This window comes from Paramisgurnus dabryanus, chromosome 18 (genome assembly GCF_030506205.2).
Source record: "Paramisgurnus dabryanus chromosome 18, PD_genome_1.1, whole genome shotgun sequence".
Classification (NCBI taxonomy): domain Eukaryota; kingdom Metazoa; phylum Chordata; class Actinopteri; order Cypriniformes; family Cobitidae; genus Paramisgurnus; species Paramisgurnus dabryanus.
The window spans coordinates 3,237,458-3,249,770 of NC_133354.1; the positions used below are offsets into that span (position 1 = coordinate 3,237,458).

The following is a 12,313-nucleotide window of genomic DNA, read 5'->3' on the forward strand; positions in this document are numbered from 1 at the left end:
CGCCAACAGGTGGCGCCTGTTCGTGGCGCCCAGCTACGACTCAGGAAGTTGCTCAAATCCCTGTCGCGCCACTCACATAGTTTAACATTAAATAACATCATATTTGTCCCAAATCATTAACGATTATCATTGGCTGCTAACGTATATTTTGCATTTTGAAGTAGGCGCTATTTGACTAAACACACGCTATACCTCCGAGTTGTCCTAGACTCGACTTGACGCTGCGCTGAGCTGCGCGTCCGGTGTGCTACCCCCTTTAAGCTGCATTCAGACTAGCAGCAACTAAAAGTAGCAGTAGCGACGAGCGTCAGTGACCGTTGGCGACTGGATGGGGCGTGCCCAGTCGCGCGTCAAGAGAAATGTTTAACTTTATGCAAATTATGAGTGACTTTCGGGAGAGACTACCAATGAGAACGAAGCAGTGGAGTTCACGTCATTCAACTCTCGTCAGTGACTGGAGTGGATGTTACTCATTTGTTTATGACAACTAGATAAAGAAACGCCTCTTTGAAAGAGACACACAGTGACAAAGTCGCTTATAATGTAAATGTACCCTTGTGCCTCGATTGGGATCGTTTAGAGCTGAATTAAAACTGTAAACTGTTGAGAAAAGTCCACTATATGGAGAAAATCCTGAAATGTTTTCCTCAAAATACTTAATTTCTTCTTGACTGAACAAAGGAAGACATAAACATCTTGGATGACTTCCAGGGTGAGTAAATTATCCGATTTTTTTTAAGGAAGTGAAGTAATCCTTTAAGGATGAGCCATTAGTTAACCACTGACTGACTAGATGTTTAGAGAGGTTGTCTAGTTTTTCTACATTTCTTTATATCATTTTTATTTCATTTTCTCCGAGAAGTTTTTGGCGTACTGACAGCATGTTTATGTTACTGTCAGGGAACTTTTCCAAGTGTCTATAAACTAATCCACTTCGAAGCTGCGCTGCTACTGACATCAAAGTGCTTTTGCAATAAATATAAAAACTTCTATTGACCGCTATGAAGAATGTGAAGACTATGATAAGCTTTTAAACATAAACATATCAAGTTAAAAGTAGTTCGCTTTTAAAACCGATGCTTCTGTCCAATTCGATTGTGCTACGGCCAGATCTTTAAACAGAAATATTAATCTTACGTGAACGCCCCATGACAACACATCTGCCCTGTTTCTGATGCTAAATCAGCGGGACTTTTTTTAAGACAGGCTAGTTGACTAGTCATCCTCCAACCGGTCAATAAAAATGACACCATTTACATCTCTATTATAAAAAGCAAGGTAACAATATGCAAACAAGCTGACAGTAAACCTTGAATAGCTGATGTTCGTAATAAATCTTATATGGATCATACTCCATTCATGAATTATGCATCTCACCTGAAGGCCGACGGGTCCGGGTGGTCCCGGGAAACCTCGAGATCCCTCATCTCCCTTTTGTCCAAACAGACCCTGTTGACCTCTGGGACCTGGCTCTCCATCTGCACCCTGTAAAAAGGAAGTGACATCACTAACACTGCTTTCATCACAGGAAGACAATGGTACGTATGAGGATACTTACAGAAGGACCAGGCTGACCCACGGGCCCCTGGGGACCGGTTGGCCCTGGAGGACCCTGAACATGACAGAAAAAGAGAGAAAAAAACAAGCAACACCGGTTAATCACTCATTTTCATAGCAAAGACAACATCTTTATTTCATAAACGCACCGCCAAAACTCTGAGATTTATCTGAGATGACGGATGAATTCGGAGTGACTCACCTGCTCGCCCTTGTCACCTTTGCTTCCCTTCTGTCCTGGTTCTCCAATCTCTCCCTGTCATATAAATACAGCATTTACATATATGCAAATACATCAAATCTTTATAGAAAACAACCCTAAAATCTTGTTAGTCCCAAATATTCTTCCCTTTCCATCTACCCCTTCTGTACCTTATCACCATCCTCTCCCGGAGGTCCAATTGGTCCGGCAGGGCCTGGAAGTCCAACCGGTCCCTGAATGCCATCTCTACCGGCTGGGCCTTGAGGTCCTTTCTCACCCTAATATGAGAGAGATGGATTAGATTTAAGCATTTGCTTAAATGTGATGAAGAATAAAGACTAGATGTGTACTCACAGGTCCACCTTTCTCTCCAGCAGGGCCCGGGGGTCCTTGAGGTCCGGGTCGGCCCGGTAGGCCGGTGGGACCGGCTGGGCCAGCAGGACCACGTTCACCAGGAGAACCCTGAGAGAATGCAAACATGAACTTGTTAATATTTCTTAACTGATTTTGGCACAACTACAACGACTAGCGTGTGCTTGTAATCTTCGATTGTCTCTTTTGATTTATTATTCATTTATTCACCAAATTCACACGGAGGCGTTGACAGCCCGGCATGCAGATACAAGCTGAGATTTTAATGCAGAAATAAACGCTGAGTGCGTGATTTATCCCTTACGCAACTGTGCATATTTGACGTTATATAAAAGATCTGTACGATTGAATATTAAAATCCTGGTATCAAGAGAAATAGAAAGAGAGAGAATCATCAATAATATCTCATTTAAAGACACACTAGCCATCCAAAGGTTGGACATATTCACTCATAGTTTGGACTATTTTTTAATGAAAGTTAAACCATCACGGCTGTGAAATAACTTAAACGTTTTTGTAATTATGTAGTGACTAAAAATCTGAGCATCTTCAAGAGATTCATACTGGATGCATTTAAACAGTACTGTGTAGAGGTCTTCATGGGGCCACTTAGATCCGAAAACCTGAGGTCCCACCCGAGACCCGAGTGAGTTTTAGGTGTGCATCGGACACAGACGTGTATAATATTAGCGGCATCGTGTCTCGGGTAATTTAAAATGAATGTGTTTTTCGGACCCGAACTATCTCACGTGTGTTCATCAAGTCCTTTTCCAACCCCCTCTGTTTGCCAAGAGTGCTTGGGACATCGTGTGTCTGGCGGTAGGTTAATTTTCGTTGAGACAGACATGTCAATCAATTTTGAATACACATTGTAGCATGCCCGTGGTGTTGTCATTAGATAACAAATGAAATTAATGGAGCAGCGCGCCAAATTGGATGCAAGGCAACGGGGTTTCTTTCTTTTTTTGGCCACTGGTTCGGCACGGACTCATGCCTAATTTTCTCAGGTTGGGTCTTTAAAAAAAAAATTATGCACGTTGGGTTCTGGTAAAAAGTGACTCTTGTCATTTCGTGTTGGGTATATTTCTTTGGACCCGAGAAGACCTCTAGTACTGAGTTCCCATGAATCCCATTAAATCCTATCTAGTTACCAAGTTATGATAACTTATTTGATTGCATCTATACAGAAGCCTTTATATTAAAAAGGTTTCTAGGATTGACAAATGGACAAATATGAAGTGTTTCCAAACCTTTGACCGGTAGTGTAAATAACAGTAAATCATCTATAGCATACATCTGTCCGTACTTAAGTCACAGTACTCACTGAAAAGCCAATGTTTGTAGCAAAAGGATAAAAGAGAGAAAGAGAATTAAGTAAGACCCGGTATAAAACAAGCAGCGGGGAATAAACAAAGACAGATGAGATGTGTACTTACAGAAGGTCCAGGTGGACCAGGAGGGCCTTCACTTCCTTTCAAACCTGCTGATCCCTGCAAAGAAAACCATAAAACTGCTGAATGAACTCTTTCATGTGTGCCTGTATGACACATCTAATGGTTAGACGGGACACCGGGGATGTTTCTATTCACGGCAAACTGAAAAGCACCAGGTTAACAACAACAACAACAACTGTGAAAGCTCACAAAACTAGATTTATTTCTGAGAAGTTAGAGAAGATGCTTGCCTGGTACACATCGGTACAGGATGTTGCTAACTTGCCCAAGAGTTTCCATCATATAAAGTGTTAAGTTTAATTTGTCGTACTCACCACAGGGCCTGGTAAACCTCTCTCGCCTGGGAATCCTCGTAGCCCTGGAGGTCCATCTTTACCTGTGGGACCTGCTGGACCTGGATCTCCCTGTGATTATACAAAATTGGTGATTATCTTCAAAGCATTTCATTGGAGTGGAAATGAAGAGATTTGAGATGTTTATAAATGTTCACACCTTCGCTCCCTCTTTGCCTGCAGGTCCAGGCAGACCCTGTTCACCGGGTGGTCCTGGGGGTCCAGGGTGGCCTCGTTCTCCCATTGGTCCTGTTTCACCTGTTGGCCCCTGAAAAGAGAGAGAAAGATGGATTAGAAATATTAGATAGCAGATGGTGTCAACTGATTCAATTATTATGTAAGTAATATTTGATAAATTCATGCATTTGCATTGCCAGACATTTTATTCAAATTTCAAACATCTATTTATTTTATTATATTATAAGTCAGAAAGATTTGTATATAAACTGAATAATCTAGTAAAGCACTTGAAATCGTGTTATCCATATGCATGTGTGCATGAACATCCGTCCATATGTGTGTAGTGGGTGGTTGGCTGTTTAAACCTGTGCCCACCTCAGCATTTGCATAATAAGTAAAATCTCATGACTGCTTATGAATATTTCATTACCCGCCAAGCACCGACATCTAACCGCATAAACAAAAGCATGTCGGGAGACAAATGCAGACAGTCCAACAAATGACCCATATGTGGCCTAATAGAGCCATTATGATTCCCAAATGACAACCTCAGGACACCTTAAGATCATCTAATGAACGAGCGATGACTGCTGACGGATTCATGAATATGGATGATGTATCTTTGGCCTCTGTCTGTGGTACTGAGGTGAGAGAAACAAGTGTGTGTGTTTACTGTCATTTTTTCAAAATGCTTCATAATGTATTCTTTGAATCTTAGATTCAGCCCAGTGTCTAATGAATATATGTACAGTCAGATTGCTTTCATTGCTTCTTACAACTAGCCAGGTATGAGTAATATTTAGAAATATGTAAATGTATAACATGTAATGTGCGATATGTTAAATGTGTAATGCTGCGTTCACACCAGCCGCGGTAGAGGCGTCAAGCACTAGTGATTTCAATGTTAAGTCAATGTGAAGATGCGTTGCCGCGCGTCTGGGGGTCTTTTCAACGCGCAAGTTGAAAAATTTGAACTTTGGTGGAAAAACGTGCCGTGTTAACCAATAAGGAGCTTGCTCTAGTAGTGAGATGATTACAGGAATCGAGCGGAGTCGCAGAAGCCCCTCCCATGATGCAAATTTCCACGTGAATGTTTTTGATGACTAGAATTTCACGCGTGAATGAAGCAAGCAAACTAGACGCGGTAAACGCGAATTTGACGCCTCAAACGCTGCTGGTGTGAACCCACAGTAACACCATGAACATTTCATTCATCTTTATATCTGTGGCAGAGGTGCCAAACGCGTCGTCAATCCAAAACATTTAGATCGATAAACCCCGCCTTCTCCATGTAAACAAATGGGACAGGAGCCAAATGTGAAATTACATATATTTTTATCATGTTGACAAACTTTGTTTTGTGTTTGTTTTCTAATAAGTTTTAAACAATTGCTTTGAAAATGTATTCAGTTTTCGAAGCATTCAAAACACCACACACGCTGGCGACACCTGCTGGTCAAAATAATGTAAAAGCAGTTCTGTCCAAACATTTTTCTTTTTTTTTAAATAATAGCAAGATTTTTTTATGTTTTTAAAAAAATATTTTACTTAATTAAGACATAATTAAAATTGTATTATGTGTTTTTAGTTTTATTTAGGGCAAACAAATCATTCAACTATCTCCCCTTTTATTATGCACATTTTTGTAATTAAATCTGTCTATTAAAAAAAAGTAGATAAATAGTAGTGTTATTAGTCAGAAGGATGAATGTTTTATGAACTTCCATAATAAAACTGACCCGAGATCTTCTAACCATATTAGACACTGGTCATTTGTGATCAACTCCCCCTAGTGGTGAATCATCGGATTTTCAAAACGTTATGATGTAATGAAGCCTCGTTTGCGAAAATCACGTGACTTGGCCAGTTTGAAACACGCTCCGAACCACTGATTCGAAACAAAAGATCTGAAAAATTTCTCGATAAAAGAGAAGCATGTTGTTCTTCACTCACCTGAGGTCCGACAACACCTGGGGGTCCGGGTGGTCCAGTTTTACCTTGGAAACCCTGAGAAAAGACGGCATGTGTGAGTTTTTGTTTTTACAGATGTGTGAATAAAAGCGTGTAAGGTGTGATATCAAATCACTCACAGTTTCTCCTCTCTGGCCGGGGTGTCCGGGCAGCCCATCCTTTCCAGCTGGTCCCTAGAAATCAGAAAAAATTAAAAGATTAAGACGTGGGTTTAAAAACATTGATTCTGGTAATTGATTTCTTTAGGATAATGGCACGTACAGGTGGGCCCTTGGGGCCGGGGAATCCAGTAGGCCCTTGTGGTCCCATCAGGCCCTGTAAGAGAACACAGTAATGATTGTTAAGCATCTCTTTCTAAGATGATATTCAACAATCAATACTTTACAACACTAAGAGGAAGGATTTAATCATCATTATACCGTACCCGTTCACCGGGTGGTCCTGGGGGGCCATCGCTTCCTGAGTTGCCCTGTAGAGAAACATTAGGAGATTAGGAAAAAAAGTTTTAAGAACTACAGAATGCCGTATAAAACGCCTATGCAAATGTGCTTGTTAATAAATGGTTTGATAAAGGATGTATCTGTAAAAGCCCTGGTGAATTTACATTTGTTCCTGCTAAGTGGTAAAGAGAAACATTACTTTATAATGTGATTTGGAAACCATTAACTGCTACTGAAATTCATGGCTTTAAAAATTATGATAGAGGTTTAAAATATCCTGAAGTTGAAACGGGAAATGTCTCGGTTATAAAAGAGCATTTCGTAATCTTTTCCAAACTACTGTATCATTGATAATTAATTACAGGTACATGCATGTATGACTTTATTATGTGCTATTAATTGTGTTTGTATGAAGTAACTCAGCAGTCATTATACACATGGACTCAATTATTAAGAGAATATTAAGGGAATATCAAATATATTGCTATTTACTATGAACTGCACACACCTGCTATTTAACTATTAAATGTAAAGGTTGAGAACACAACAGTAGTGAGGTTTCCATCCAAACGTAAAGCGAATCTTTTTAAAATGCGCAAAATTTTCGCCTTTTGATGCAGGCACCAGCAGCAAGGGCATAAAGACGAAGTTGAGCCCCATATATGAAAAACAATGTCACCTGATACAGCTGATCGATCAATCACGTGGGTTCACTGCAAAAAATGACTTTCTTACTTAGTATTTTAACATTTTACTTTAACCTTGTACTTACTTAGTAAAAACATCTAAAAATTCTTAAATTAAAATGTATTTTCTTGATGAGCAAAATGACCTAGGAAAATAAGTCTAGTTTTTAGACAAAAAATAAAAACTTTAAGGAAATTACACCGCAAAAAAATTTTTTCAAAGAAAAAAATTTCTTAGTATTTTTGTTTTGTTTTCAGTAAAAATGTCAAAAAATTCTTAAATTAAGATGCTTTTTCTTGATGAGCAAAACGACCCAAGAAAATAAGTCTAGTTTTTAGATCAAAAATATCAAATTTAAGTGAATTTGTTGATTAAACAAGCAAAAAAATCTGCCAATGGGGTAAGCAAAAAAATCTTGAAAATTTTTCTTAAACACAAAATTCAAGAAAAATTAGCTTACCCCATTGGCAGATTTTTTTTGTTTGTTTTATTTACAAAATAACTTAAATTTGATATTTTTGGTCTAAAAACTAGACTTATTTTCTTGGGTCGTTTTGCTCAAGAAAAAGCATCTTAATTTAAGAATTTTTAGAAATTTTTACTGAAAACAAGATAAAAATACTAAGATTTTTTTTTTCTAGAAAATATTTTTTGCAGTGCTTAAAACAACCAAAAAAAAAAATCTGCCAATGGAATAAGAAAAAAATTCTTGAAATAAGTTTACTTTTTTCATAAACCCTTTTTTAGCTTGTTTTAAGCACAAATTCGCTTACATTTTTATATTTTTTGTCTAAAAACTACACTTATTTTTTTAGGTCATTTTGCTCATCAAGACAATAAATCTTATTTTAAGAATTTTTAAATATTTTTACTAAAAACAAGACCAAAATACTAAGTAAGAAAGTCATTTTTGCAGTGTTTAATGTCCGCTATGTCAGATTTTATTTGTCAAATTGGATTCCATCTCCCATTATTCACATTTGACTCTTTTTCGCACAAGTCAAAAACCATTTTGAGCTAGCGTAAAAACTTGTTTTTGCGAATTAAAGGATTTTTATTTAAAATTTGGCGTTTCCATCACTCGTTTCGTATGCGTACTTCAAAATGCAGGAGTTAAAGTATCGGCTCACCTTTGGTCCTGCTTTTCCTGTGGGTCCCCTGGGTCCTCTTTCTCCTCGAGGTCCCTACAAAGAGAATCAGAAGAAGAAAACTGTCTAAGAAAGTCATTCATGTCAAGTAGTACTGATGTATGGCGCTATTAACAGATCAGAAAAAGAGGACATGTTTTTTATCTTCTTACCGTTGGTCCTCTCTGTCCCCGTGGACCTGGCTTCCCTGGGGTCCCCTGTGTGTGTGAGAAAAAATATATATAATTTAAGGAAAAATTTAATTCTGTTTACTGTTTTTGTTGACAGCTGTTTTATTAAAATGTAAATATATATTGACAGCTAATAAATAAATAAATAAAGTTACATTGTCTATACCACAGGGCTGTTAAATGCTTCATCCTCAGTGTTTGATAAACGTTTAAGGGCGGGCATTATTTTTTTGTCTACGCACACCTATGTAGTAGTTCCAGATCTGTGGACCGCATTACAGCTTCATATCACTACCCCAAGATTAACTTAAACAAATAAAGCATAAATATATGTGTGCTAGCGAATGAAAGAAATTAAAAAAGAATGAATAAAATAACTCAAGCTTGTTCAGTTTTGTTTTTGCTTCATTCCTGATAATATGAAACAAAAACACATAAGAATATAATGAAACAAATAATACAGAAATATTGATAGGCCAACTTGTTCCCATTACTGCAAACACTGAGGCTTCAGATGAGAAAATAGTCCTACATACAATTACAACAGCATTTTAGGGCCAAAACTTATCAAATGTCTTTAAATTAAACATCCGGCTTATTGACTTATTGTGTGGTTACTGTGCTATAAGCAGAATAATTGACTCTGGTCCATTTAAGAATTTGAAAATAATGCACGATTACCACCTGGGATGTGCATTATTTTAAAATTCCTTACTTAGGCCATTAAACTGTAGCAGAGAAATAATGACAGCTGTAAAATACATTTAGATTAAATTATTTAGGAGATGCTTTTATCCAAAGTGACTTATAGAGGATTTAACAAGTAGCCAACAATAAGTATAGTCACCAATGCATTAACACTTTACTTGAAGGGGTGTTCATAAGACTGACATGACACCTTTATAATCATGACACATGCAATGAACATGAAGGAGATTTTATGAACACGTTGATGACAACTTTCATTCAATTGGGTAATTTTTTATGCAAAGATGTCATTGTTTGAGATGTCTTTATGATGACAACTTGACATTAACCAACACATCATAATTTGTCATGACAACTTGACATTACCAAGACAACATAACTGACCACTTTTTACCAGTGATACAAATTGAATGTGTCATTAAAAATATCATTAAGTGTTAATACTCTGTCAAATAGTTTTATAAAAGCATCATGAATATTTTTCTTGACCTCGACTACAGTGGTACAAATATAATTTGTCATTAAAATATCATTAAGTGTTAATACTCTGTCAAATAGTTTTATAACAGCGTCATGAATATTTTTCTTGACCTCAACTACAGTGGTACAAATATAATTTGTCATTAAAATATCATTAAGTGTTAATACTCTGTCAAATAGTTTTATAACAGCGTCATGAATATTTTTCTTGACCTCAACTACAGTGGTACAAATATAATTTGTCATTAAAATGTCATTAAGTGTTAATACTCTGTCAAATAGTTTTATAACAACATCATGAATATTTTTCTTGACCTCAACTACAGTGGAACAAATGTAATTTGTCATTAAAATATCATTAAGTGTTAATACTCTGTCAAATAGTTTTATAACAACATCATGAATATTTTTCTTGACCTCAACTACAGTGGAACAAATGTAATTTGTCATTAAAATATCATTAAGTGTTAATACTCTGTCAAATAGTTTTATAACAGCGTCATGAATATTTTTCTTGACCTCAACTACAGTGGTACAAATATAATTTGTCATTAAAATATCATTAAGTGTTAATACTCTGTCAAATAGTTTTATAACAGCGTCATGAATATTTTTCTTGACCTCAACTACAGTGGTACAAATATAATTTGTCATTAAAATATCATTAAGTGTAAATACTCTGTCAAATAGTTTTATAACAACGTCATGAATATTTTTCTTGACCTCAACTACAGTGGAACAAATGTAATTTGTCATTAAAATGTCATTTTAAGTGTTAATACTCTGTCAAATAGTTTTATAACAGCGCCATGAATATTTTTCTTGACCTCGACTACAGTGGTACAAATATAACTTGTCATTAAAATGTCATTTAGTGTTTATACTCTGTCAAATAGTTTTATAACAGCGTCATGAATATTTTTCTTGACCTCAACTACAGTGATACAAATTGAATGTGTCATTAAAATGTCATTAAGTGTTTATACTCTGTCATTTAGTTTTATAACAGCGTCATGAATATTTTTCTTGACCTCAACTACAGTGGTACAAATATAATTTGTCATTAAAATGTCATTTAGTGTTTATACTCTGTCAAATAGTTTTATAACAGCGCCATGAATATTTTTCTTGACCTCGACTACAGTGGTACAAATATAATTTGTCATTAAAATGTCATTAAGTGTTAATACTCTGTCATATAGTTTTATAACAACATCATAAATATTCTTCAGGTCATGTTTTTTTTAAGTTTCCTCCATGTGTTTAAGAAATAAAATCAATCATCCAATAATAATAATAACAATAATTCAAATGGATAAAATTACATTTTATTGCATTTGGAGATCGATTCACCTCAAATTAAATGAAAACAGCACATAATGGGTTAAGCCATTGGGTCCATATCGCTGGAAAACAATTTAATTACATTACATTAAATTAATGAAATGTTTTGTTATTTTTTTCTTCTATGTCAGAAAATTTCAGAACCCTCTGTGTGAGGAAGAATGAAAAATTCTGTTAGTTGTCCTTTTTTAATGTATTGCGCACATATATGAAGTTAAGTATAATCTTTTGCGTTTTGTTAAGGTATTTAAAATTATTTGACAGAGTATTAACACTTAATGATATTTAAATGACAGGTTAATATATAAATGACACTTAATGACAGTTGTCATAAATGTGCATAAAATCTCCTTCATGTTCATGACACGTGTCATGTCATGATTATGAAGGTGTCATGTCAGTCTTATGAACACCCCTTCAAGTAAAGTGTTACCCTACAATGCTTTAGATGTAGGACTAAAGCTGAAGCTACAGTATAAAAAGATGAACAACATAAATGATTTAATATACAACCTTTTTAACAAATTTAGGATTTATTAAAAATGCAATGGTCAATTAAAAATAAAACTGTATGCAATACATTCTTTAATCTCATTGAAAATAATGTTAGTAATTGAATTATGTGTAGATTAGGTTAGCACTATCCTTTTTATAAATACTTAATGTATAGAGTTATGGAATGAACCTAATGTAAGTGTATGTGTTTTAGTGCGTGTTTTGTGTGTGTGTGTGTGTGTGTGTGTGTGTGTGTGTGTGTGTGTGTGTGTGTGTGTGTAATGGTCTAAAAGAATAAGAGGTTTCTGTATTATAATGTGTTTATGGGAGTGCATTGTCTTCCTAATGGCAGGCGGTTGCTGCTCTCAGCTTAAATGTGCTGATATACTGAGCCCATAAAGTATCCAGGCAGAGAGCAGAGAGTTTACTCTCAGACTTTCCCAGCTTTACTCAGTCATAATGGCTTTGATCGCAGGCATAACTACACTTCTGAGCCTTCCACATACTGAGAAAGCAGCCATGAACTTCCGAATTAATCCTAAATAATGCACCGCGGAATTTAAAGGGACAGTACACCCAAAATTTCTCTTATTATTTCACTCTTATGTCTTTTCAAATCTACTGGTGAATAATTCATTCACATTTTTTACAAGCGCTTATTGCACGGCTTGTTTTTTTCATGATACAGGAACCATTAATGTGCCATTATTGATTGTGAAGTATACCAGCGCATTATACTCAATACTCAGGACAAAAAGAGAATGTTATCTTTT

The 12,313-nt window shown here is 36.0% G+C and overlaps 1 protein-coding gene across 2 annotated transcripts in view; it reads right to left on the reverse strand.

Moving 5' to 3' along the window:
• Positions 1-12,313, reverse strand: part of col5a1 (procollagen, type V, alpha 1) — a 110,281-nt gene that overhangs the window by 20,051 nt on the left and 77,917 nt on the right. For both annotated transcript variants that reach the window (XM_065243893.2, XM_065243892.2), the window contains exons 33-46: positions 8,496-8,540; positions 8,326-8,379; positions 6,493-6,537; positions 6,330-6,383; positions 6,188-6,241; positions 6,051-6,104; positions 4,078-4,185; positions 3,900-3,989; positions 3,568-3,621; positions 2,114-2,221; positions 1,930-2,037; positions 1,760-1,813; positions 1,559-1,612; positions 1,378-1,485 (exon numbers count right to left, since the gene is read on the reverse strand). In XM_065243893.2, coding sequence (XP_065099965.1) covers positions 1,378-1,485; positions 1,559-1,612; positions 1,760-1,813; positions 1,930-2,037; positions 2,114-2,221; positions 3,568-3,621; positions 3,900-3,989; positions 4,078-4,185; positions 6,051-6,104; positions 6,188-6,241; positions 6,330-6,383; positions 6,493-6,537; positions 8,326-8,379; positions 8,496-8,540 — 990 coding nt within the window. The remainder of the gene's footprint in view (positions 1-1,377; positions 1,486-1,558; positions 1,613-1,759; positions 1,814-1,929; positions 2,038-2,113; positions 2,222-3,567; positions 3,622-3,899; positions 3,990-4,077; positions 4,186-6,050; positions 6,105-6,187; positions 6,242-6,329; positions 6,384-6,492; positions 6,538-8,325; positions 8,380-8,495; positions 8,541-12,313) is intronic.